The 27,832-nt window shown below is 37.3% G+C and overlaps 1 protein-coding gene across 1 annotated transcript; it reads right to left on the bottom strand.

Annotated features, from left to right (window-relative positions):
• Positions 1-370: 370 nt before the first annotated feature.
• LOC126967759 (SANT and BTB domain regulator of class switch recombination) lies at positions 371-27,832 on the bottom strand. The gene is made up of 17 exons (XM_050812433.1): positions 27,265-27,832; positions 26,367-26,455; positions 24,199-24,346; positions 23,733-23,823; positions 22,832-22,991; positions 20,708-20,821; positions 19,693-19,799; positions 18,270-18,434; positions 16,255-16,356; positions 11,960-12,101; positions 9,533-9,664; positions 8,347-8,494; positions 7,019-7,150; positions 5,512-5,660; positions 3,128-3,294; positions 1,077-1,243; positions 371-504 (listed from the first exon to the last, which is right to left on the bottom strand). Exons 1-17 carry the CDS (start codon positions 27,650-27,652, stop codon positions 395-397), a joined length of 2,511 nt encoding a protein of 836 aa, XP_050668390.1. The 5' UTR covers positions 27,653-27,832; the 3' UTR covers positions 371-394.

Below are 27,832 nucleotides of genomic sequence, written 5' to 3'. Positions count from 1 at the left end.
GCGTAATATTTGGTGATCTACATAAATTATAGAGGGATGGATACTTACGTACCTACTAACATATCATTGCTAACCTCCGAAAGGGAAATCACTGCTGTGCGGCATATCGTATGTCTTACCGGTCGTGCGGATACTCGCCTAGCGCGTAATATTTGGTGATCTACTTATATTATAGAGATGCTCTTTTTGCGTGTTCGTCTAGTGTCTGAGGCGATTTTTTTTAAAGCACGCTATGCGTACGTATAAAACGCCTTATAGCGTGACTGACGTTGCACAGTCCTATTAGACATTCCTGGGGCTAGATGTGTAATTTAAATAAAAAAAGAATAACATCAATCCCGATATTGGTACACAACAAATAAAAGGCAAATTTAATTAATTGAATATTAGGACTTTATTTAAATTTTGTTGGCTGCAGTCGCATCTTCGCAGAGGGAGTATTCCTCTGTTTCTGTCCATAACGCTCTCGCCATTCCGCTTCCAATTTCGCGTAAACTCCACCAGCTTAAATGGAATGCAGACACCGAAATCTTTATCAGTACAATCACAGATATATTATTAAAAAATGGCTTGTTCAATATTTACGAAAAAAAAATAACTATTCATGTTTACTCTAGATTTCACAGATTACTACATCTGGAATACTAAACGGAATATGAACCTATATTTTATTGAATCTATGGGCTACATATTATCGATAAATATCTTAGATAATTTATACGTCTAGATAGAGCCTCTGGCTGCCAGACAACTGATTATAACAGGCCAGGGTTACTACTTTAGTGTGCGTAATGCACAGCTACGTCTTACGATCTCGATTTTTATGTCACTTTCTGTTAGTGTGCGTGCATTGCCCAAATTAGAGCTAAACTGTCAAACTCAATTTTTTCGACGTTTCCGCAGCTGTCACGGTCTTTCCAGATGTATAAATGATCAAAGATAAACATGCATAATATTATTCCAGTTTACCACCAATCGGTCAAGGTTTTTTTCTATAGTAATGAACAAAATGTATGTTACGAGGTCTTCCAATAATATTTAGATTTTAGAGAACCGTGAGTAAATATTAGTTAGACCTGGTTGTGGCTTCGATTTGGCAGTTTGATTCAACTTTTTTGCTAATGTTGCACACATGTGGGAAGCCGCGCGCTCCTCGTAACGTCTCTGACCGTCCTGGTTACTGCGAGCTGACACTGTTGCTGCCCACAGTCTTCCGCCGCCTGACGTGCCCCAACGTCGAGATCTAATCAAAAAAAAAAACTATAATTATAGCAGAGTACCCCGTACTCTATTCTCGTGCTAAATTCTAATTATGTGATAAAAAATAGGTACATTTTTCAACCAAACGAAGTGTGGATATGTCAAATAATGTCATGTCTTTTTCGTTAAGCGCAACCGTCGACAGGTCGGTCGTAGGAGGCGGTAAGGCGAAAAAAAAATGTTTTAATTAAATGTTCTTTTTCATATTATAAATGTTTTTTGGTTTAAGCTGACAGCCTTGTTGCTAATGCTTTTTGTACACATTTTTGTTTTTAGAAGGGACCAGTGGGAGGCTCCTTTGCACAGGATGCCGGCTAGATTACGGGTACCACAACGGTGCCTATTTCTACCGTGAAGCAGTACTGTGTAAGCATTACTGTGTTTCGGTCTGAAGGGCGCCGTAGCTAGTGAAATTACTGGGCAATGGGACTTAACATCTTATGTCCCAAGGTGTTGTAGTGCTGCTCAGAATTTTTGGGGTTTTTCAAGAATCCTGAGCGGCACTGCATTGTAATGGTCAGCTGGACGTCCTGCCCGTCTCGTCCCTTATTTTTAGGTGGACAAACGAGCATACGTATACGGGTGACCTGATGGTTTGTGATCACCATTCCGTGGTGAATCAAGGTGGAATCATAAAAGCTTTGCTGAAATGAGTCGAAAAAGGTACATACGACTTAGAACACCAAAATCATATTGGTACTTGGCGGGCAAGGATCGAACAGAGGGCATTGTGGTGAGAGTTAACGCCACAGACGCAATAAAATAATAAATGGAGAAGGCAGAGAACCATAAAGGAAATCCATTTATGTATGTTAAAAGGTGTCCGTGTAAAAGATTTTAACGGGTTTCAAGATGGTGCTGCCGTTCTATTAGGTGGGTTTTAAATTATATAAGTAATATTATCATGAAGTAAAGTTTCATCACAAGCCGGAAGACGTCCACTGCTGGATAAAGGCCTCCCTCAAAGATCTCCACGACAACCGGTGCTCCGTTGCCCTCATACAACGTATTCCGGCGATAAGAATCAGAAATGTGAATATTCGTAAGAGAATCAAAGTTACCAACATAGCCCAAATTATTGCAAAATTGAAGTGGGCAAGGCACAACTGTTCGATGAACAGTTGACCGGTGGGGCAGAAAAGTTCTCGAATGGCGACCAGTCGCCACAGCGGTAAGGCCCCCCACAAAATGGACCGACGATCTGGTCAAGATCGTAGTCTTAAGATATATTACTAATAAAATAATGTGAAACTTTTCATACATCATAATTCTGATTAAAATGAATGTGACAAAAATATAACCAATTGCTATCTAACTTAGTCACCATAACATATATTTTTTTCTAATCTACGCACTTCACTCCGTCAATAGGTCTGTTCTGGGTGTATTTGGAATTGTTATTTACTTCGTAGAGCCAGACACTTTTGTGACTATTCTCCCAATCTCTTAATTTTTTTTAATAATGAAAATAAGGGAGGAGACGAGCAGGGCGTTCAGCCGATCGTAATTGATACGCCTTGCCCATTTCAATGTAGTGCCGCTCAGTATTCTTGAAAAACCCTGAAAAGAAATCTGAGCGCCACTACAATTGCGCTCGTCACCTTGAGACATAAGATGTTAAGCCTCTTTTGCCCAGTAACTTCACTAACTACGGCGCCCTTCAGACTGAAACAAAATAATGCTTACACATTACTACTTTACGGCAGAAATAGGCGCCGTTCTGATAACCCATAATTTTGCCGGCACCCTGTGCAAAGGAGCCTGGTATGCAGAGAACTATGGCAGCAAATGGTGGGCCAATTTATGCTGGCTCATTACAATTATGTAATGTTGGCTACTGAATTAAACCCGTAATGTGCATACGAACTTATTTCTCATTGCGGGCGGCGGCAGGGACCGCAGCCGTTGCCTGGGTTTCCTCGGTGGTGTGTCCTCGTCAGTTCTGACGCTGTCTGAGCTCTGTTCACTTTCATCGGTATCTGAAGTATCATCTGCCGCCTCTACACCGCCGTCACTCTTGCCAGGTGCGCCTGGCTTTGCATAACAAGAGAATATATTTTCACAATGGCACATGTAATATTCATGAAAATAAATATCGAAAAAGAAAACAGACTGCCTCTACACCATAGATAATACACTATACACTAGAGATAGATGTGCAACGCATGTTTTTATTTTGTAAAATCAGTGTACCCAGGCCAAGAGATGGCGCTGCATTATTTTTACGCTCTTAAGGTTACCGTCCGCGTCGCTAGACCGCTAGTTAGAGCTAATTATGTTTATAGTTTTTACTATTGTTAGACCGTATTGAATGCATATTGATGTTTGTTTTGTGTGGGTGGAAATTATTATTCGTTTATTAAGTTCAGCAGTCACCTGTATATAAGGAGAGCCATTCTATGATTACAACACGATAGTCATGTCTTTAATAAGTAAGTTAAGTGAGTTTTTTGCTATCACGAGCTCCATCTATCCATCTATCATGTATGTTAAATTATCGCCATCGTGGTGAAGTTGCAGCCTAATAGAATATAGATGGCAGCACTTTCAATGCAAATTTTTTTCATGTGCCTATGTAGGGAAGTTGCACCCCCCTGCTCTACACTGCTCGGAAAATTGACCGAAATTCAAAAGCGAATTGTTATATATTTGAGTGTAGTGGGGTAACCACGGATTTGACTCGGGCTTTACGGCCAAACCATATTAGCTTATTAAAATAGTGGTCATGAATTTCTTGCCACTTCTCATTATGGCTCAATTTTTACATAGTAAAATATATACCTTTTTTTGTTATGGAATAGGAGGACAAACGAGCGTACGGGTCACCTAGTGTTAAGTGATCATCGCCGCCCACTTTCTCTTGCAACATCAGAGGAATCACAAGAGCGTTGCCGGCCTTTATGGAAGGTGTACGCGCTTTTTTTGGAGGTACACATGTCGTATCGTCCCGGAAAACCGCACAAGGAAGCTCATTCCACATCTTTGTAGTACGAGGGAGAAAGCTCCTTGAAAACTGCACTGTGGAGGACCGCCACACATCATTGTGGCGTGTCGTGCGAAGGTGGAATTCGACGGCAGGAATCAGGTTAAACAGCTCTTCAGAACACTCCCCGTGATAAATGCGGTAGAAGACACATAATGAAGCGACGTCTCTACGCAACGCCAAATATATACCTTATGACATTCATAAATGTCATTTATTACCATATTGAATAAATCTGAATTGAATTGAACGTCAGTAATCGCCATCATTTCTTAATTAAATCGCCTATAATTTAAACGATTAAAACTAACTCAAAAGTACCTGGAAACATATCGTTCACAATTTCTAATTTAACTATTTTAAATAGCATGCATAAAATACTGCTTAAACCAATAAAATCGTTTCAAACTAAGTACCTAATTATTTTTTTCGCAATTATCTACGTGTACCTAATTTACTATTATTGTGTAGAACGTTTGCGTTTACTGTCGCGTTTGAAGTTACACTCATTACAATTAATGAGTTCTGCATCGGGTTCCGTCCGAGCGCTCCTACCAACTGAGCCAACCGTTAGAGTGACGCATGGTTCGTCAATCTTGGTATATCTTGTTCAACTCTCAGATTGTTGCTCCATGTACAGGATCTACTTTACAGTTGATAACTCAACCCCAATAACATGATTGCAGGTTGCAGGAGGTTGCAGGTTCAAGTCCCGCATCGTTCATAAATTTTAGTTATAAATTAAATTTGTATAATTAATCGCAGAAGTGGGGGATATTATACAGGTATATGATATTGTATAGATAGGAATTGAACTGGCTTAACAGTATTATAAATACCTACCATAAAAATATAACTGTAAGACTTAAATAATTGATACGTCTAGATAAAAACAGGCCAGGAATATTAGTTTAGTGTGCGTGACAAGCTACGTCTTACACTCACGATTTGTATGACACTGTGTTAGTATGCGTGAATTGCTGAAAATAGAGGGTAGTTCTAAACTCAATTTTTTTCGACGTTTTCACAGCTGTCTTTAGATAGACTATCTAGACGTATAAAATATGATATAAGCCGTAGGAATTCAAATGGCAGGATCTGTTACAATGTGATTCAAAATTCCCAGTAAAGAATGAATCTTATTTATAATAATAATGTTTATCTCAATGCTTTTAGAACGCAAATGAGGACACTCTAAAATCAAGAGATAATTATATTTCAAAGCGCAGGTACGTGACATATGAAAAAAATATTGTTAATTTACTTACCTTCTGTTTGGGACTTTCCTCCCGGATTGGTTTGACATTGACAGCTTTGGGGATCGGCGAAGCGCAAGGGGCGCTAGTGTTGTTACCGGTGAGTGATTGAGCTGACGTGTGAGCCGTGCTCAGAGAGGGCGAGCCGGGCCGGGCGTGAGCTGTGAGTGTACTGAATGATGTTAATACTTTGTGACCAAGTGCTAAACTCCATATTAGACGAGCCAAGGCATTAAGTATTTTGTAAAAAACTTGAGACCATAATTGTTAATTTACTCTTTGATGGCATAGTGTCATAATAGTTACGCATTGAAAGACTGAGACCCGCGTTTGTGTTTTGTTAAATTATCTTAAAGTTAAGTTAACAAGGCTGATAAAGGGAATGTTTCTCGTAACAAAAGTAATAGAGTGACACTTTAATGATTAATCGTTGCTTTTTCCCCTTCCGGAAATGTCTATGTTTTATTGTGATCATTAATTTAAAATAATTAAGTTTAAATGTTATCCGCAATTCATGGATTTTTCCACACATACCCAGACCTAAGCAATCCTACTATCAATGCTAGTTTACAGATGATGCAAAATATAGTGTATTTACAGCATTGAAATAAAAAAAAAATCTATTTTAATGTAGCATGCATAACATCGTAACGATTATAGGCACAAAACTTAATAAGGTGCATCACTATTTGTCAAAATTTTATTATGACTTTCTGCGCTATCTACGACTATCGAGAAAGTATTATACACTATAAACGATATTGTTGCATTTCTGTTGAAGTACCAAAATTATATTTCTGATGGATATTGAATTATATATTGCAAATTGACGCTCTTTAAATATAACTCAGCGTCTTATTTTGTAACAGAATTTAAAATTTTGTTGATACCCAAATTTTTGGGTTTATTCAAGAGTAGACATAATATTTTTTATCCTAGTTTTGATATGATATACTTCTTTAGGCACATATGAAAAAATGATGAGAGTGAAATTTAAGATGTGCTCATCACTGTTACACAAAAGTAACAGGTTGAAGAAGGTTTATAAAATTACGTACGACGTACGTTTGCGTCATTCGTTTTTTTTTGGTTTCTTTGTCCATTATTAGGACAGGCAAAGGGTTCAAGCCCATACAGGCGTATTCATTATTCAATAATTAAGTGTCAAAGCCATCTTTGCAAGATTTTTACAATATTTTTCTTTCGAAAAACGTAGAATAGCACGAGGAATAAATCATTTTAATGATTTTTGCTTCGTTACGCCAAAGACGTATAACTTCTTGCGTGCATACATAAGTACACGCACACTGTTTTTACAGGCTAGGAGTAATATTATTTCCACAGACACTGCTTCCCATTTCTGTTTCCATAATTTATTTCCTGTATTTCCTTATCCCGAGGACGACGTATTTATGCCAGAGTTTAGTATACATTTTCAGATTCCGTACTAGGGAGAGCTGTTAACCCATTCAAAACGGTATTATCATTCATAGCTTCAAAACAGGTGTGCGAATCTCACGGTTGAATTTGTTGCTGCTGCTGTAGAGTTTCCCCAGTAGACCTAGGGTTGGACGTGGTGGCACCAGCTGGATCCCCTCCCACCAGAATACCTCCTTGCACTGGAGGCGACCATCAATCTCATCGCCCGCTTCTAAAAACAGTAATAATTATTGGGTCAGTTATATTTTTACGCCATTTATTTCAGTTAAAATTTTATGTCCAAAATGTTGCCAACGAAAAAATGTAATTTCACGGTATTTTCTGTCAAAAACTTACTTTTTCACTGATTTACAAATCAAAATATTAACACAAATGATATGATTTAGTTTTATTTAGGTATATTGAAATACAAATAAGTTGAGGTTAATTGAGCATAAATAAATTTTAATATCTTATTGAAATTCAGGTATTGATTCTATTTTAATGGCGAAATGTCGAGATGCCTCTGTAGGTCTACTCGCAAAATCGACAACGATATATTCGGAACGATACGATAATACTCCGAATATATCACACCTACGGCCTACCCTACTCTTATAAATGTTCGTATTCCATATCGTTTATCGTAACAACATAGTAACATCGAATTAGGCGCAAACCTTGAAAAACTTAATATTATCTGAGCTATGTCGCTGTTAAGTGTCAAAAGTCAAAACATAGTTTAGGCGCTAAGGACCATGCCAGACTGCACCACCAATTTGGTATCATTTACAAAAGATATAAACATTTAAAAAATATGTAATGAGTATAATATGACTATTTAAAATTGAATAAATAATACAAAACTTGCTGATAATAAAATGTAAAAAAAAGTAACTCAACCCTTCTCGTCGACCTCCTATTTCTCAAGCGAACGATTAACAAAATGACTTAAATTACTTGGTAGTAAAAAAATCCTGTTGAATAGTAAATCACATATAATTATTTCAATAATATTTATTAAGTAAGTATATTGTATGGCAAATATATCTATACAACTTAAAACAATAATAGCAACGACAGCCTAGAAGGTGTCGTTGAGATTATCGTAAAAGTGACGTTTGATTATTTGTCAAATTCGAATATTCGTCTCTGACATTTTCAACGAAGAGTTGGGTTAGGACCGATTATATTGAAAAATGTTTTGTTCGTTCAAACATCGCTTCGACTAGTGGTGGGTGCTAAAAGGTATAACAATTAATATTAAGTTAACCAGAAAATGACATTAACAATGATATTAATATATGCTCTAAAATACAAAAGTCACAGTCGAACAGAGTTAAGAATCGGGTCGCGAAATCTAGGGCGTAGCACTTAATATAATATATCGATGTTGGTACCTATACTAATCAGTATAGACTTGGATACCTCTAGGAACAAGTCTGGTGAGCCGTTCGGGGAACATGAGCTGCGGGGGCCTCATGGCGATGATTTCACGAAAGTTATTGTAGATCTCCATCACAGCCGCGTCGCTCCCGAGACTCTCGTCTGGTACGTGCTCGCGGAACTGGCAACCCTAGCAACATTTATTATTTATATTAAATTTTATTGTAATCACAAGACTATAAAACTGGTGCAAGCTGCAGAGAATGCCACGAAATAAGCAAGGAATAAGGTACAATAATTGCAACAAAACTGCTTTTAGGGTGCTGGAAACTCCACTTAGCTTTGAAGCTTGGGACGTGCTCGTGAAACTGGCTACCCTAGCAATATATAATATGTATATTAAAATTTATAGTAATCTCAAGACTATAAGATGGGTATAAGCTACAGGGAACCATGGAATAAGCTCGTATAAGGCACAATAATCACAACACAATAAAACTGCAATTAGGGAGCTGGAGACTCCCCTTCAGCTTAAGGCTTGGGATGTACTCAGGAAAGTGGCTGCCTTAGCGGCAACTATGGATATTATTCCAAAATCTAAAACTGCTTGAGGTGCATACATAAGAACGCGTCTCAATACGTTATTATGTCCTGTTATGTAGACAGTGTCGACCTATATTAGATCTCTTAACGGACACAATACGGATCTAATTATTATTTTATTTCAATAACTCGTGTTGATCCACCTCTAATTCCGTCTGCCTCCTAGTGTAGAGACGATTTAAACTTGCGTTTTCGGCAGTAAGTGACCACACATTGGATATATGGTTTCACTCAGGCCGTCAGTCTGTCTTCATTACTGTGATTATTAGCGGCAAATATACTTGATCATGGTAATCCATAATGTATAAGAACGCCTTTCGGAATACCTCAAGAGAAAATTTTGATCAGTGACAGACTGCAATTACAAGCAACATTAGTTGCTCATATCGGCCAGCAAGCAGCATTCAGGTTCAGAATATCTTTCTTCGGTAAAATCACAAGAATCACATTGAATCGTGAATCCATAAATATTCATTAAACGAACAGGTAGCCATTTCGCTATTTTTTTTATGAAAATAAGAGACGAGACGAGGCGAAGAGCTGATGGTAATTGATACTGCCCTAAAACTAAACGGGAGTATGATAAAATTCTTTACAACGATACAATTATCGAATGTGTGGATACCGTATTCCTGGAGACAGTTTCAAAGAGATATGCGCGCTCGCCGCAACACGGATACCGCCCAGCTGGTAGAGGTGCTCTGCCCTCGACGCCGAACATGTGCGCACATTGCTCATGATGCGAACACCACTCCATCTAGTACCAGAAAAAAATGGGTGTGTGTACTTATAATTGGCTGCAAGAAGTTATACTTCTTTGGCGTAACATCAAAAAAATCCTTAAAAGTTTTCTCGCCCTAGATTACTTTTGTAGAAAGAACAATATTGTAATAAAGAAGATATTAAATACTGGCTGTATTTAATATCTTCTTATATATGAAAATATTATTATACTACATAATTTATTTACCTAAGTAACGTTTATTAATATATCAATAAATTAATATTATGCAATAAGAAGGAAATATTAATTTTTTATATTATTTTAAATATCTTTATATATATAATTCTTGTGTGCGTGTGTATGTCACTGAACTCCTCCTAGACGGCTGGACCGATTCTAATGAAACTTTCTGTGTGTATTCAGGTGGATTCGAGAATGGTTTAGATTCACAATTGAACTACCTCCTAAACGGCTGGACCGATTTTGATGATATTTTTGTGTGTTCCAGTGAATTTGAGATTGGTGTGTGTCTTCAGGTGGATTCGAAAATGGTTTAGATTCACAATTAAACTACCTCCTAAACGGCTGGACTGATTTTGATGACTTTTTTGTTTGTTTCAGTGAATTTGAGATTGGTTTAGATTCTCAATTCCGCCCATATAATATAATTCTCCTGCTCATGTGTATGTTAGTGAACTGCTCCTAACGGCTGGACCGATTTTTCAAATTTAAAACATGTGTACAGGACAACGTCTGTTAGATCCACTAGTTATTTATATTATTCTCGTCCAATGGCTGTTCGTACTCCGTACAATATGAGTTACAAGAGAAGTAATATGGTAGCTGAAGTATGTTACAAATGGTCTAGCTGACCTGAACGTAATGAAAAATGACTGTATATAAAAGCATTTTTGCAATTTTCACGAAACTTAATCTCATGCAGTAATGAGACTTTATTTTATAAGTGGATTAGGGTTTAACTAAAAAAAAAAAACCCACTCAAACGAAATTTGATTCATTTTTAATTTATTTCAATTTTAATCTATTTGCCGGTTAAAATATATAGGGTGTTATTCCACATACAACTCCATAATTTTAAATGATGCTGATTTAGATCTCTTCAACGACAATTTAGCGGATCTCAAACCAAAATTACTTGCAATTGCCTAATATTGTCATAAGATTTTATTGTTTATATAACATATTAATAAATTGTTAATTTCAATCATAATAATTTGTAAGAAGTTTAATTTAAAAGTTAAAAAGTTTTTGTGTTTTTGTCTATTGCAAATATCTATTATGAAATACTGTGAATGTCTTTAAGTAATAGATATACTAGACTATATAGAATCTTAATAATGTGTAAGCAAATGTCATGTATATCTATTGTTGGTGTTCCAATAAATAAATAAATAAATTTTTAAATTGACACGTAAACGAAATATTCACGGTTAGTGGCGTGTAATCCCGCCAGCGTTCACAACTTGGACCGCGCGGATTGGACACGCGCGATCAGCCTGTCAGGAATGACATTAGTAAATTAGGTTCGGATGTATGTAAGTTTACAAATGTATTCTTTAATGAAATCCAGCGTTTCTTTCCAACGCCGCGTCACTCAGAAACGGACATTATTAAATTTCTTTGCAATATTTTTTTTGCATTCTGATTAAACACGGATTATACTGTCTTAATAGCAGCAGTAGACCAAACGGGAAGCACCAGCTTTCAAATAAAAAATGAATTATCAAAATCGGTTCACCCAGTCGAAAGTTCTGAGGTAACAAACAAAAAAAAAGTCGGTGTCAGCCAAGGTAGTTTGGTAACTACAAACATAGTTTTAGGTAAGATGTGCTTGAGTCGCACGCGAAACATGACCGGCGAGAGCGGGGCAGCGGCGGGAGGACACCGATTCCAAATATAACAATAATCGTAACAAGCATTAGATTAATTAATTAGACTGTCTAAGAATACGAAATTATTTCAATTGTTTTGGAGTAAGTAGTGTTCTTGAAGAATTTTTTTTCATTAATATTATTATATAACGCAAAGTTATCTACAGATTTTGGCATACATTCGTGATTCGTGAAAATAAATTATGGAATTAGCACAAATCGTTTATGTCATTTGTATTTTTTGTACCAGATTATGATGTACTAAAAATATGCAATACATTGAAAGTCAGGCATTCAGAGCTTAATTGGCTCCCTTTAAATTATGGAACGCGTCGCCCCGGTTTACGGTCTTCAAGGTCACCAATCTCATGGGATCATTGAGCAAATCGGAGGATACAGGTTTGAATAAGATACTGGCAACGCAATTCGATATTACCTGATATGCAGGGAAAAAGTTATCGCAGAGTTGGCATCTCAGAAAATGACAGTCGGCCCAAAGTCGCCAGTACACCCTCCGCCACGACCTCAGCTCGTCGAACAACCACTTTATGTACTCGTTCAGACTCCAGTTTGCATCTCTATGTAAAATTTAAATCAGTTATTAACTGTAAAGTAAGTGCCAAACAGGATGTAAATACCTACTACGAGAAATAATGCTAATAAGAGGCAAAGAAGTACAAATAGTAATTACAATAATAAGGCGACGAATATAATCCGGCTAAGTTTGAAAGCGAACAGTTGCATAACGGCCGTTCCCAATATACTATCAACAGATAGAGATAAATTACTACCTTCTACTGCCAGCTATTAGCTGTCAATAATCTGAAGCTGTTCCAATATACCCGATAACTCATTCTTATCGCCTTATATTTGGACGCGTGAATTGAAATTTCCATACATACTTCTATCGCTGGTAAGCTATACGTCGTCCCATTGACAGACAGCGTGTACGGATAAGGTGAGTTACCGTCGATTATTTTATTTGTACAGAAAATTCAACGATAGTTACGATTTTTATCTCAAGTGAGAGATAGACTGAATATTGGGATCGGCCGTAAGACGTAGTGAATTTTAGCTATCTCCGTGTTTTTATAAGATTATATGCGTCATCTGTCAATCTATCATTGACTGCACGTTTCATACAATCGCGTGAATCGCTTTTTTGTTGAGTTTCGCTAGGCTGGTAAGTACTTGCAAAAGATTACGCTTACGCAATATGGCGTTGATAAAAACGCTACAATGCCACTTCGGATAGTTTGTTTTTCTTCTCCATTTGATGTTCAAATCAAATCAAATAAGTATATTTCTCCCAATATGTAATATATAATATAGTTACAATAGTACAGCAATACTTATTCTTAAAATGTTAAAACTACAGTTGGGAAACAGGAGTTCAAACTAGGTAGAACCTGTACTATGAGTCGCCTGACCCCCCCACTCTTAACTAATCATATCACTGCTTTTTATTGTCTATATTCATGAGACTAAATCTTATATCTTTAAACGAGATTCTTGTATATATATATATATATATATATATATATAATCTGAAACTCGGAAACGGCTCCAACGATTTTCATAAAATTAAGTATGCAGGGGATTTCGGGGGTGATAAATCGATCTAGCTAGGTTTCAATTAAAAAAAATGGTTTTATCCATGTTTGAATGAGGAACACTACAATAACATTAGAATACAAAGGTAAATTCGCCACTATATACAAGACTATTATAGCTCAGATGGGACATTGGGTGATCCGGAAACAAGAAGACCCCGGTTCGAATCCAGATGTCCTATTAGTTTCTTTTTTGTTCAAGTTAACATTCTTAAAAATCCGAGCAAGGCTCGGTCGTCCGGATATTAAATATAAAATATATAATATAAACTATGTTTGTGTGTGTATACATTTGTGCATGATTATGAATGCTTCGAAGAGAGTGTCGTTCTCTTTTCAGTTTGTCTGTGTGTTCAGTATGAGTAAAGACGATAAATATTATATGAACCTATATGTATCTCTATTTATTTGTATTATAGTAACATTGGGGCTAAAAGATTTTCTGTTTCATCATAATCGTGTTTAAGAAGCAATGTTATTAATTCTTTCTTGCAAGAATAATATGTTTTATTAATTAAATTTAATGTATTATTTGCCGTGGTATATAAAGTCAAACTTCATAACGTAGGCATTCCTAAAACGAGGTTTTTTACAAACTTCATATCGTCGGTATCGTCATTCGTGGATTCAGATCAGATTACAAATTAATATCGCCCTCTGGTTGTGGGCCTATAGCGTCTTTATATATTTGTAGTGCAACAATATAGTAGGTTTTAGGCCAGGTTGTATCATATAAGCTGTTATAGTTATGGTTTAAGTCAAATTTAACGTTAACAGTAACGCTGTCTTTAACATAGACAACGGAATGTGTTGCACCATCGCATTCCTTGGCATTATTAAAGTTAAAAAGTGAAATATCAATTCAGTATCGAATATTTATTTGATACTTTTGACAGGTCGCTATTTAGCTGTTTAACAATAGCTTTACGCCCGTTTTCAATAACGTATCTCTAGTAACGGATACATTGCTGTCACCGTTTAATGACAAGATCTTATGTATCCATAGTTATATCTAATATAGTAATTATAGTCCAATGCTTTATGTCGATAAGTTATTGAAATGTAATTACTTACATTTCAGCATAAAATGATAGGTTTGTCTACCTCTAGCAACTTAAACTAAGGATAGATAGGTTATTGAAAACGGCCGTTAACCAGCGGAGAATGGACGGTTACAGTTAAGGTTATGACGTCATCTAAAATTGTCAATGGTACTTTAACATGATTGTTATTGCTAAAGTTAGTTGGTACAAACCAGCCTTACTATTATATTGTAGCTCTACAGTTACTCTTTTAGTTAATAGAGTACTTATTTAAGACTACTTGTATCTTAAATAAATTGTAGGTATATAGTGGCTAACCGAAACTGTTTACATTTTGTTGTTTCAGTAACGAGTTCTATCTTGGCTGTCAGTCTTGTAATAATAATAATATAAGCCTTTATTCAGAGAGTATAATTTACACATATAAGTATTTACATACTATCCTTAACAAAATATCTACCACTATCTGTTTGTCTATTGACATAGGCGTCTTCCAACTTCTTCCACTCTTTTCTATCTTTAGCTATCCTAGACCATGTCTTGCCTGCTATCGTTGTTAGTTCGTCTGACCATTAACTGTATTGTTCCCCCCGTTTACTTTTTAGGTTTCTGGGATACCAGTCTGTGATACATTTGCTCCATTTGTCTATACCCTGAAGGGTGTGTCCCGTCATGTCAATAGAGAATGTAAATTTACAAAAATAAAAATTGGATTCAGCAAAGCTGCTATGAAATTTACTAGTATTATAGTGATATAAAATAATCAATCAATGCAGGGTGATTTGATTTAATTTTAGCCTAATTGCCACCTTTTGCATTGATTGCAGCTAACTGCCGGCGAACTTCAAATGTAATACTACCGAATAAAATTTGTAAAACACAATTTTATGAACGATGCGGGAGTCGAACCCACGACCTCCGGCGTTCCGGGCCGGTGCTCTAACCTATCATCATAAAATCTTGTATGCTTTGTTCAACTCTCATGATGAAAAAGCCTAGCCAAAAATTTTGGAAAGCAAGCCGAAAATTTTGTTTTCAAAATTTCAGGTCGTGGCTTAGGCTTAGTCGTGGATTAGTGCATTAATCCTAGAAGTGAGGGTTATCATTTTAAAACTTAACAAATTGCAATACTACCGTCTTCAAAAGTGTAGTCATTGCCGCCAAGGAACAATCGCTAATAATGTGATCTTGTCATTAGGCCCGGTATCCACCAAAGCGGAGAGGGAAGAGACGAGAGGAGACAAGCCGTGAAGCTGTTAGGCTATTTCCACCAGAGCGGAGACGAGATATGAGCCGTGAATAGCGGAGACGTGAGCTGTGAGAGCTCGAAATCAGTCAAGTGATGTCTACGAAAGACGTCCAGACGTTAAAACAGTTATATTTTAACTTGCTCGAGCAAGAGGAGTTAGATGTTGAATAAACACAATTAATTCTTCAATATATAAACTATCGAAAGAAACACAGATTCTGGATAAGGCGCCGCCAGGCCCCCGCCTTTTTTTTTATTTTTTTTTTATGGAATAGGAGGACAAACGAGCGTACGGGTCACCTGGTGTTAAGTGATCACCGCCGCCCACATTCTCTTGCAACACCAGAGGAATAGAGGAATCACAAGAGCGTTGCCGGCCTTTAAGGAGGGTGTACGCGCTTTTTTTGAAGGTACCCATGTCGTATCGTCCCGGAAACACCGCACAAGGAAGCTGATTCCACAGCATTGTAGTACGCGGAAGAAAGCTCCTTGAAAACCGCACTGTGGAGGACCGCCACACATCCAGATGGTGGGGATGATATTTTAACTTGTAGCGAGTCGTGCGAAGGTGGAATACGCCTATACGCATCTCCGCTCTGTCGCGCCGCTTGAACGCTCGACGCGGCACAAAATTCTATAGATAAATTAGATATCTCCACTTCTCTCCTCTTGATCCATTTCCACCAAAGCTAAGCGGAGAGGACAAGTGGAAATAATGAACTCTGGTTGTTTATTTTATTTGAATTTGAATGAACATATATGGAACATGTATATAAATATTATTTTTTACTAATTGCTTGTTATTCATTTATTACAACCAACGTACTTGGTGTGTGTAGAAATCACATTCCCTCGTCGATCGATGCGCATGCTCGCCGGCTGGCATGGGACTTGCTCCGCTATCTGTCTTCCCAACAGTTTATTACATCTGGCAACATAATTTAATCACTTAAACTGTGGCAAAGTGGTAAAACACTTGTCCGAGGCACGTGGAATCAGTAAAAGTATAAACAATAAATTATTGTGGTACATAAATATTGCTTCCATCTTTTATCTTGGTAGTGATACATTTAACAAGGAATATAATTAAACGTAATTCCAGAAAAATGTTCCAAACCACAATCATGTCGAAATTGAGTTAAGAATACAAAACTGGTCACGTGAATCATATTAATGGACTGACAAAAAATGGCAGTCCTACTGTAGTGCTGTCACTCTTTAAAAGACATCATGACTTAGTAGCCAAACCTACATGGGTTATATGGCATGGAATACACTAATATTTATTAGTCTTTAAACACGAATTCCTTAAAATATGATGTATGTGGCTTGGAACGTTTTTCAGGAACTACGTCCAATTATTGTAACTACATTCTGTTCGTTACTACGACCATTTTAGATACACCTGTAGTTTGCTACCGCTGCGACCAAATGTTCCGTACAAATGTTACAAATCTATAGATTTCAGCAGAGAGTATGTAAATACTACATAAGAGGCGGACAGCCAAAAGAAAAATTGAAATTTAGTTGAGAACGAAACGTATAGTGATTTGACATAAGTTTGAAATAGTAGTAATTACAGTACGTCGATTGGCGACGAAGTATAATCTGGCTAAGTTTAAAAGCGAACAGTTGCTTAAAACGTGGTGATTTTCGGCTATCTCCGTTTTTTACAAGATTATAGCCGTCATTTGTCATTCTATCAATGACTGCACGTTTCATACAATCGAGTGAATCACTTGTTTCTTCGAGTTTCGCTAGGCTGGTTTTCAGATTTTTACCTATACTTGTAGTATGAGGCGGTATTTACATGACAGGGAGAAGTTCTTTTTAAACTTGGAGTAACTTTAAACTGCGTTTATTAGTAAGACAGTTCAAGTTTTGATTCCATTGAGAGTGTAGAAATATACGAATTTTGCGGAATAAACGGCCGTAGTTATTTTTACGTTACCTTAGAAGTTTAATTATTTGATAAAGATTCGCGAGACGGAAGACTGAGTATATCGTTTATGCGCCGGGTGCTTATAACACTTAATAAATTTTAATATTACAAATCGCCTAAAATTTTAACATAAACACACATCTAATTCCTTTGCGTCAATTATTATTCGTTAGATAATACCTACTCTTTGTTTCCGTTTTTGAACATTTAATTTTATTTCACCGTAATCCAAAATTCAACCCGGCAAAATTGAGGCAGTGTTTTCTAAATAATGTTATTAGTTAAGATTATATTTAGTTAATAAGTGATCGTCTTTGAGGCCCGGGGTAAAACACCAAATAAAGTACCACCTGTAATGCTCAATGGTACAGCGTTGGAGAGTATCTACGTCAAATATCTTGGTCATATTTTGACTTTCGACCTAAGGGACGACACGGAAATCGAGAGAGAACGGAGGGCGTTGTCGGTGACAGCGAATATGCTGACTCGCAGATTCGTGCGTTGCTCGAACAGCGTCAAGATGTTTAGAGCCTTTTGTACAACTTTCTACACGTGCAACCTATGGGCCATGTACACTCAAAAATCCTACAACGCTCTTGTGCAACATCAGGGATGTTCACGGAAGCGCGGGTCGACTGTTTTTATGCGACTATACGCAAAAGATGTGGATCCCTGGCGGGCAGAGTGCGGGGCAGTACCAATAGCATTCTGAAGATGATTGCGAGCAGGTTGGATTGCAGATATGTGGGTCATTGCTGCAGTATTTCTAACGGAATGGCGCAGCGGTGACATTAGGATAAGTACTAATATAGAAAATAAGTTTGCTGTATTACTAGCAGTTAATATGAGTCATGATACTTGAAATAAAGTTTTATTATTATCTTATTAACTTGGCTTACTTGATGCACTTGAATAGTGTTGCCAACGTTGCGTAGTGGCCTCGTAAGGTCTCAGGCATCGGTTCGGCCAGGGACATGATCATCTTGCAATATAAACGGGAGTGGATCTTGTCCTTTCTGTCTCGGATGCACTCGAGCTCCACGTTCGTGTACATCGCTGCTAATCTGGAGATTTAATGCAAATTATCTACACTACATCTGTAAACAATAATGGAGGACTATCGCAGGCTTTTGACTTCTAAACCAATATAATACGACGCGGTTCCTGTAGCAGGACCAAGGTCGTAGCTAGGATTTTGTTTAGGAGGGGGGCAGGGCAGGACAAACCAAGAATTTATAAGATTCGCCTTCCAATAGAATCGACTTAGTTTTTTTTTTATGAATATAGGGGATGAGACGAGCAGGACGTTAAGCTGATGGTTATTGATACGCACTGCCCATCACAATGCAGTGCCGCTCAGGATTCTTGAAAAATAAATAATTCTGAGCGGCACTCTAGCTACGGCGCCCAGAGTTTCAGACCGAAACACAGTAATGTTTACATATTACTGCTTCACGGCAGAAATAGGTGCCGTTGTGGTACTTACCATAATTTAGCCGGCGCCCTGTGCAAAGGAGTGCAATAACTTTATGGTTTGTGAGCATTCCTACATTTTCTTTTCATGCTGATCGTTTGAACAATATAAAAATCGATTTGAGGCAACCTATTTATATGAAAAATAAAATTATTTTTTATTGCTTTAATGCAAAAACACAACATTTGTGCTGGCGTCTCTTTTTATGCATGAAATGCCTCGAAAGGTTTTCTATGTTCACATAATCATAACTCATTATCCATGCAGTTATTATTTTCTTGCATTAATTGTACGATTCTGTGTATAAATATGTAGAGAAATGACTACGCATTTATCGAGCCGATTCCGAGCACGCAATTGGAAAGCACTTTAAACTTTTACTGTGTTATTAGAAAAAATTAAACATGTATTGAACACTTATTTTAAAAAAGTTCCATTGCAAAGCTGTGTCTCTCTGTTGTTTTGCGTAGGTACTTCTCAGACAACGCTTATATTTAAACAAGACTCGAAGCTTGTCTAATGTGTGTCTAACGAAAAGATTATAATTTATATTCCTAAGGAAGATTTAGATTATATGATGAGAGATAGATGACAGCTGTCAAAAGTTGCGTCACGTTCCTCTAGTTGTTCCTGTACACTTCAGTTTACGTTGTGTTTATTGACGTTTTAGTTAAACACAAGCTAAATACTATATTGTAATAGAAAAAGATTAAACTCTATTTTAGAGGTCGTTATTGTAAGGTCACTGACGTTGTTATAATTACGTGTTTAAGCCGTCTTTAAATTAATTTAATGGCTACGTGGCGTTACTCCAAGTGGAGTTCTCTGGGAATTTGATCTATTCTTACCTCGTCAGCAACGCGTCGCTGAGGCAAGCAAGATTGGTGGTCGTCTTCACGATATCGTTCATGTGTGCGTGGCAATAGATCAAACAGTCGTGCAGTAGTGGCTCCATCTACAAAATAAGGTAAAAAAATTTATTTTTTTAAAACGATAATAGAATTGTAGTTATTAGGCGCCCTTTAACCAGAAACACTTATAAGTACGCAATTATTGAGAGTGAATAAACATTTGTACTAAGATTTATGAGTGGTGTAGTTATCAGACGGTTGGCTTACAGTCGTTTCCAATATACCTACACTATCTACAGATAGAGATAAATTACTACCTTCTACTGTCAGTAATTAGCTGTTAATAATCTGAAGCTGTCCCAATATACCCGATAAGTCATTCTTATCGCCTTATATTGGGACGCGTGAATTGCAATTTCCATACAAACTTCTATCGCAGGTATTCTGTACGTCGTCCCATTGACAGACAGCGTGTACGGATAAGGTGAGTTACCGTCGATAAGTTTATTGGGACAGAAAAGTCAACGATATTTACGATTTTTATCTCAAGTAGAAGACTGAATATTGGGAACGGCCGTTAGCTAACTACAACATGGCGGCAGATATAGACGGAACTGTGGTACACATCGGAGCGGCACTGAAAAATATTAGGATCTGGGGCATGGTAGTGCCCCCGCCAATTAGAGCAAAAACAAGCGGCATGGCCGTACCATCCTTTTCCCGAGGCAGTTCAAGGCATCCTTTATCAATAACTTCGTTATGGACAAACTAGAGGCTTGAATTTTCGGTCTAATCTAATATAATCTAGTTAATCGATTTATATAAAAGATTTTTAATATTGATATGGTCACTATAAGATGTTGTTAGGTTAGCTAATTACGTAATAATTTAAGAAAGAAGGACCCGTAAATATTTGGCTTTGTTATTACATGGATCTCACAACATCTTACAGTAGAAGAACTGAGTTGAGTGGCATGTTTTTTTTTATTATGGCGAACAACTGAGCAGTCACCTGAAGAAACGAGGCTGAGACTAGAATAGGCACGACGTTGTGAGGGTCCAGAAGTGGCCAATCAGCAACCAATATTGAGTCTCGCTTTACCCAGCGCATCAGCCAATCGAATATCTGCAAAATAAAGTTCACTAAGATTTTTAAATTTTATTCATATCGCTATAGAACAAAATTGCCGTTAATATTTATTTTGGCTGCTATTAAAGCATCTTAATAAGTTTTTTATACTTAGATTAAAATCACCCGTTGTATCAACGCTCTCCGACAAAATTCCTATTTTTGCCAAAATGATAGGGTACCTTAAAAAAAAAGTGGGTACACCTACACTTTCCTAAAAGGCCTGCAAAGCTACTGGTGTTGAATGAGAGTGTGGGTAGCGGTGGGACGGGATAAAGTTCTTGTTGCCACCCCGTACAACATAAACTAGCGGCCTTCCGCTGCTATGTTCACAGATTAATGTCAGTCCCACTGCTCCGTGACAGCTTCGCGAAAGAACTTAATACAATATACCAATTTGCGGTTTCCAACGGCTATACAAAACAGTGAACAAATTAATTAAAAATAAACAAAAACATTTAATTAATTCAGAACTTTATCCCGTCCCACCACAATCAAATCCAAATATGTGGGTAGTTTGACATATATTGGTCCAATATCAGACAAAATAGCTAAAATATTTAGGAAAAACAATATTAATGTGTCCTTCCGAACGAATCACAATGTCAGTCGAATATGTAATGGCAAAGATCGATTAAATAATTCCGAAAAATCCGGCGTTTATAAACTAAGTTGTGACACTTGTAACGGGGTATATATAGGTCAAACAGGTCGAAATTTCGAAATTAGATTAAAGGAACATATTGCCGCATTTAGGAATAATCATCCCGAAAAATCACACTTCGCGAAACATTTAATTGATACAGGTCACTCACTCGGAAACAATAATAATTTTAATATTTTACATAGACGTGAAAAAGGATTTCGATTAAATGTGTTAGCAATTATTAGAAATAATAAAACACAAAAATAACATGTTTACATTGTTGAATGAACAAACAAATTTAGTCCCATCACCTTTGTTACGTGTCTCTTCCGGGGGTAATACGTCACAACAGCGAAAAATCACAGCGCGTCATTTCATGGGACGAGGGTATAAAAGAGCGGCTTCCGGCTCATTTGTTGGCTGTCAATGCCCACTGGTGTGTTAGAAACGCAGACCTTCACCGGGACTTAGAGCTCCCCACCATCCAACAACACCTTAAGTGCTTGTCTGAAACTTTCTTTAAGTCCTCAGACAATCACCCAAATCCCTTGATTAAGGAGGCAGCGGATTATACCGCCTCCCCTCCTTCACGTCATCAAGTCAGGAGGCCCAGACACGCCCTCTCCGATCCCCCTAACAAACTCTCGTCTGACCTGGAACGCCTCTTGGCATCCGGGGACAATCAGACGCACTCACCTCTATTTTGTGATCATCCTTCTGATGTGACTAGTCCCAATTAGATAGCACCCTCTGTGCAATATCCCAGCGGAAACTCCATAGGGAGTGCCGCTTGCGCCTCTCTCTCCCCATGAGAAGGTCGCCTTCGATGTAGGCTTAGAGGGCACCTGCCCAAAGCCAACTGCAGGTGGTGTTTAGTGGGTAGGCACCTAGGTTTCACGTGAGTCCCACATAACCAACGCAGACTTAGGCTGCGTTGGTATGCATGAGCATTCACCACCTCCCTCCCGTCGTTATCCCGGAGGGTAGCCCATTCCCTTGCTTGGGCGCAAAAAAAAAAAAAAAAAACTCATTTGTTTCAGTCTCGTGCCAGGTTTTGGCGAGACAACACGTCCTGAGGATGCCTCGTGTAGAGGCAAAACACGTGTCGAATTGTTTTAAAAACAAATATTGGCGGAATTAACACTAAAGAAGACTGAAATCATTTGTATAATTATGGATTTCCGCAAAGTAACGCCTAATTCAATAAATTTTCAGAAATAAGTTTGACAATCTCTGATCTACGCGATACCAGACCGGCCACTGCTCTCGTGTTGAAATACTAAATTCACGGAAGGCAGTTATAATTAAAATACGATTAAAAAAATTTTACTAAATTGTCTAAATTATAAAAAAACACTAACCTGAATATCACAATGAACAGAGATATCCATATCCTCAAGCCGTTGTCCCGCCGTGACGTCAGCAAAATAGCCCATTTTCGACACTAACAACTTCTGCGGACATCTGAAGTCCCTTTTCAAGCCTTTCATCTCATCGCAAACGTGAATTTCAACATCTCCACTAGAAAATTGACAATTTTAATATGAACACATAAATTAAATTGAAAGTCTCTGAGAAAATAATCACTTTTTACAAAATGCACATGAATCATGCGGAGGATCATCAGGACTAATACCAGAAAACCAATTATGTTTGCCTGTTTTTACCCGCTAACCGGCTTCTGTGTTGTGCCTCAAAAAATATTGTAAAACTTAATTTATAATAAGTAGTTTTGCTATAGGTTGTATGCATACTTATTACTTTTAAATGCATAGGTACCTACTTATGATTTATTCTGTAATATTATCATATCGCGATGGTAAGCCTAAATTATGTATTGGATATCTGTGGATACTTCGTTGGTTTGGGACTACTTATATATGTTTTATAGTCTAACCCCCTTATTCATAATGGTCCACTAACTTAAAACAGCCGCTAAGGAGTGTTTTTTATCATTCTTACTTAGGTGAATAGAAGAAGACAGAGTGAGAATTAGCAATGCTTTAAGTTAGCAGACTATTATGAATTAAAATCATATAAATAAATAAATATAGAAACATCATCAACAGTTATAAGCAGAAAGCCCATCTTACAAAGAGTAAGTTGCTGAAGTTAAATTTATTTCATGAAATGATTAGGAATTTATTCTAAAAATCAAAAATTTCAGGATTCTTCGGAGATGCCGGCGCTCTCTCGTATGTAATAAAGTTCAATACTCTTGGTATATTCGATCAATAATATCGAATGTAGAGGTGTACATACTCTTGTTTCTGATTTGCACGTTCATGAGCCGCAACAACGGAAGATCTTCTTCTACCCAAACGATCGCGCGAATCCTTCTCATTCACAAAACCTGCCAAAAACATCTTTCATGTTAAGTGAACACCCTACTTCAAAGTGCTTAGCAAGATTTTGAACTGTACCAACAACTCTACATTAATTAAATTATAATATGCTTAATAATATTAAGGATTGGTCACCGATATATACTACTATTTCAAACTAATGTCAAATCACTGCCGGATTTGTACTAAACTAAATTTCAATTTTTAAGTAGGCAATCCCGGCTCTCATTACGAAGTATTTACATCCTCTTTGCCTCAGACCTGAGAAAAACGGGCGGGAAGGAAATCAGCGAGCTTTTTTTTAGAAAATTAATTTGCATTGAATACAATTTTTATCACGTTTATAACCAGGATAAATTCAAATTTAATTTCACGTCGTTTACCTCCAAAGCTTGCCGGTTTCTTGACCTCATTTGAGATGCTCGATTGCGACTTCTTTATGATAGGAAAATAGATACTCGTAGTCTTTGATGGCCGCTTGTAGCCCACCAGGTAGGGCAGAATAGAATCCAGTATTCCTTCATTTATCACCTGCAGGATATTGGCAAGAACTAAATAAAGGAATCGAAGGTGGGTACATCGACTATAGGCATCCATGGCTATGCATTTGTGATTTAAAATATGGCAATTAGCATTTATCTAAAACCACACTTTAAATCAGATCTATTTTGTAAAGAAAATTTATAATAATCCATAATTATCCAAATTCCTGCGTTATTCTGAGTGTGAATTCCGCCAATATTTGTCTCGCGTTTCGCCTCCAAACGAAGCATCCTCAGGAGATGTTGACTCACCAAATTCTGCTGAGATACTTCAGTCTCGTGACAGAATTTGGCGAGCCAACAATAGCAATAAAATCTTTGATAAACTATTTTCGATTTATAATATTTTTACTTTTCCGTATGAAATACATACTGTCTATCTATATCTACTCTGATTAAATTTAAAACCTAGATTGAGATTAGATATATTTTACGAAAGAAGCTGAATATCAATTAAGACAATGCACATGGAAACCGATTACTATTATGTAGGTAGTATTTTTTCTTTAATTAACGCGAGTGTTTCACATTTATATAAAACACTTTTTAATGGATTTAAACGCGTGTAATTATTGTAACTGTGTTTTTACATTCATTTTTACAAAAAACTTATAGACCAACATGTCCCGGGAAAGCGTCTACGAGAACTGGTACAAACTTGTGTCTGAAATCAAGACAATGCTTTGCAAAGTCTCTGAATGGGGCTGACAAAATTTTGTCGAATTCAACCCCAAGAAGACACAAGTTTTTGCGTTCACCGCTAAAAAGTCTCCCTTCGTCGTATCCCTTCGATTCGAGATCACTCCTCTAACTGCCACAGCCTGTATTGGCATACTTGGCGTCGATATATTGAGCGACGTTCAGTTCCGTGGTCACTTGAAAGAGAAGGCCAAAATGGCCTCTAAAAAGCTTGGGTGGCCTACTCAGTCAGGCGGGACTGTACTCCACTATAAGCCACCCAAGCCTGCAACTTTATAAGGCGCATATCCGGCCTAACATGGAGTACTGTTCTCACCTCTGGGCGGGTGCTCCCCTTTATAATGACAAATATGACTAATATTATGTCGAATACTGTCAACCGCAGTCTCCCTGAAAACGTGCTCTGAATAGGTCACGAAAAGTCGGGTTAACTAAAATATTAATAAAAATGTAACTTTTATGTAAAAAAACAGTTATTAAAACGCATCTCTTAAAAATTGTTTAATTTAAACATTGGTACGTGGCGGGTGACGTACGAAATGGGGTCACCGCGACGTGGCAGCCCTGTCTTACTCCCCGTGTATGTATCAAAGTCGTAAGTACGTGTCGCGGCCTCTACAAAGTAGGCCAGCCAGTAGGGACTCACGAGCGAGTAGTGAATTGTTTGTGACGAACAAAGAGCTTTGTTCGTCACCTACAACACCGGTCCGACCGATTATTAAAAAATGGGGAAACATAATAAATCTAAACATATCAAAGGTCATTGCGATCCAAAATTGGACGTAATTCCAGAAAAACGTTCCAAACCACAATCATGTCGAAATTGTGTTAAGAACAGAAAACTGGTCACGTGATTCATATTAACGGACTGACAAAAATGGCAGCCCTACTGTCACTCTTTAAATGACATCGTGACATTGTAGCCCAACTCATATGTATGGAATACACTAAAAGTTATTAAACTCTAAACACGAATTCCTTAAAATGTGATGTTAGTGACTTGAGACGTTTTTCAGGAACTACGTCCAATTATCTTTTTAATATAAAAATGTAGTTTAATAGTGCTGTGCGATCTTAACTGGACTGGAAGGTTACTACCTTACCTTACTGCATGGCCGTAGGAGTCCCTATTTCTTTAATTTTGCGGAGTGAGACTTCTGTTCTTTACTATTACATATTCTTTGACCGCAGTGAGGTGTGGTAGTACCATCTATGCGGTAGAGGTAGAGAGATCTATGTATTTCTTTCTCCACTCCACTTATTCCACTCATGCATAACATAAGTTTAGTATTAGCATAAAGATAACTCACATCATTCAATTTACAGTTCAGGTTGGCTTCTGTCCAAACGCCCAGCATTTCCACCCTGGATTCGGGATGGAGTTTCTGCCCGTTTGTTCCTGTGAAATTATACTGTTTTACGTCATCCGTTATAGACATGCACGAAGTTTTTTTTATGGAAAAGGAGGACAAACGAGCGTACGGGTCACCTGGTGTTACGTGATCACCGCCGCCCACATTCTCTTGCAACACCAGAGGAAACACAGGAGCGTTGCCGCCCTTTAAGGAAGGTATACGCGCTTTTTTTTACCCATGTCGTATCGTAACAAAAACACTGCACAAGAAAGTTCATTCCACAGCTTTGTAGTACGTGGAAGAAAGCTCCTTGAAAACCTCAGTTAACCTGATGGTGGTCCCGATTGTCTAAGCTAATATTTTATAGAGAAAATATTTGCCTAATGATACGTTTGTTTGTTATAGATAAAAAGAAAAAACTTCTCAACCCATTTTAAAATATTCTCGAATTAATAAATGACGTTTTAATGGTAGTCTTGGTAGTCTTCTGGCGGCAAATCCTCTAGTGGCGGATTATTTTACGCAATAACAGTATGTTTTAAAAGCATGTTGTGTATTCCAGGCTTATGCGTGACTTGTTGCTAGGTTACAAAACATTTCCAACATATATACCACTGTTCTACAGATAAATACGAACAACGCTGTCTCAACGGATAGTCGCTTAAAATATGCGACAGTTTTCTTCATCTGTATGCTTATGCGCGCTAACTCAAGTAACTGCGGTTTTCGTATAAGTTACTATATATTTACCATTACATGCCCATCGGTTCATGAAAAATGTTAATTTAAATAATAGGCCGATATCTACGCGGGTACAACATATAGTTAGAGATAGGTTAGATGAGGAACCTACCTTCAATCTCACTACAACTGTAGCGCTTTTCAACTCTCTCCGCGCTATTCTTTCTCTCAATAACTGTATCACTCTTGCTAACGTTCGGCTTATGTTCCGTAAATGCGGTCTGAGCCAATAAATCCCTCTCGCCTTGTTCAATAACATGATTTAACACCGTCAACTTCGTTAGTTCTTCCCAGTCAATTTTATTTCCATCATCCTCCCCTTCTAAATGTTCGTAAACTTGATATGCAGTTTTCATAAAATCAAAAAAGTCCTTAACAGTTATAACCTCTGCATCAATTTCAGCTGACCTTGAAGGTGATAGTTTTCTGGTTGATCTGCCACTCCTATCTTTGTCAACAAACATAGATGATGGATCTGCATTTTCATTATAGCTTGCCATTTTCGATCAGCAACACCAAACAGTATGCTTCATTATCGATCAAACTTTGGTTATCATGCTTCTTTCTCTTGTTACGCTGTACATGCAATTTTACCAATACTTTGTCTAGAACCGGCTGAAATCTTAAATTTTAAGGTGAATTATTTACAATATTAATAAGAAACAAAATAAAATAACATG

The sequence above is a fragment of the Leptidea sinapis genome, chromosome 13 (genome assembly GCF_905404315.1).
Source record: "Leptidea sinapis chromosome 13, ilLepSina1.1, whole genome shotgun sequence".
Lineage (NCBI taxonomy): Eukaryota > Metazoa > Arthropoda > Insecta > Lepidoptera > Pieridae > Leptidea > Leptidea sinapis.
This window is presented reverse-complemented; position numbering and strand designations above follow the sequence as displayed.

Coding starts and splice junctions, on each gene's coding strand:
- LOC126967759 (XM_050812433.1), bottom strand. CDS start 27,652: ATGGCAAGCTATAATGAAAATGCAGATCCATCATCTATGTTTGTTGAC. Junction 24,347..26,366: donor TGAACTGTAAATTGAATGAT/GTGAGTTATCTT, acceptor AATATCCTGCAG/GTGATAAATGAAGGAATACT. Junction 16,357..18,269: donor ACACTATTCAAGTGCATCAA/GTAAGCCAAGTT, acceptor TTATGTTGCCAG/ATGTAATAAACTGTTGGGAA.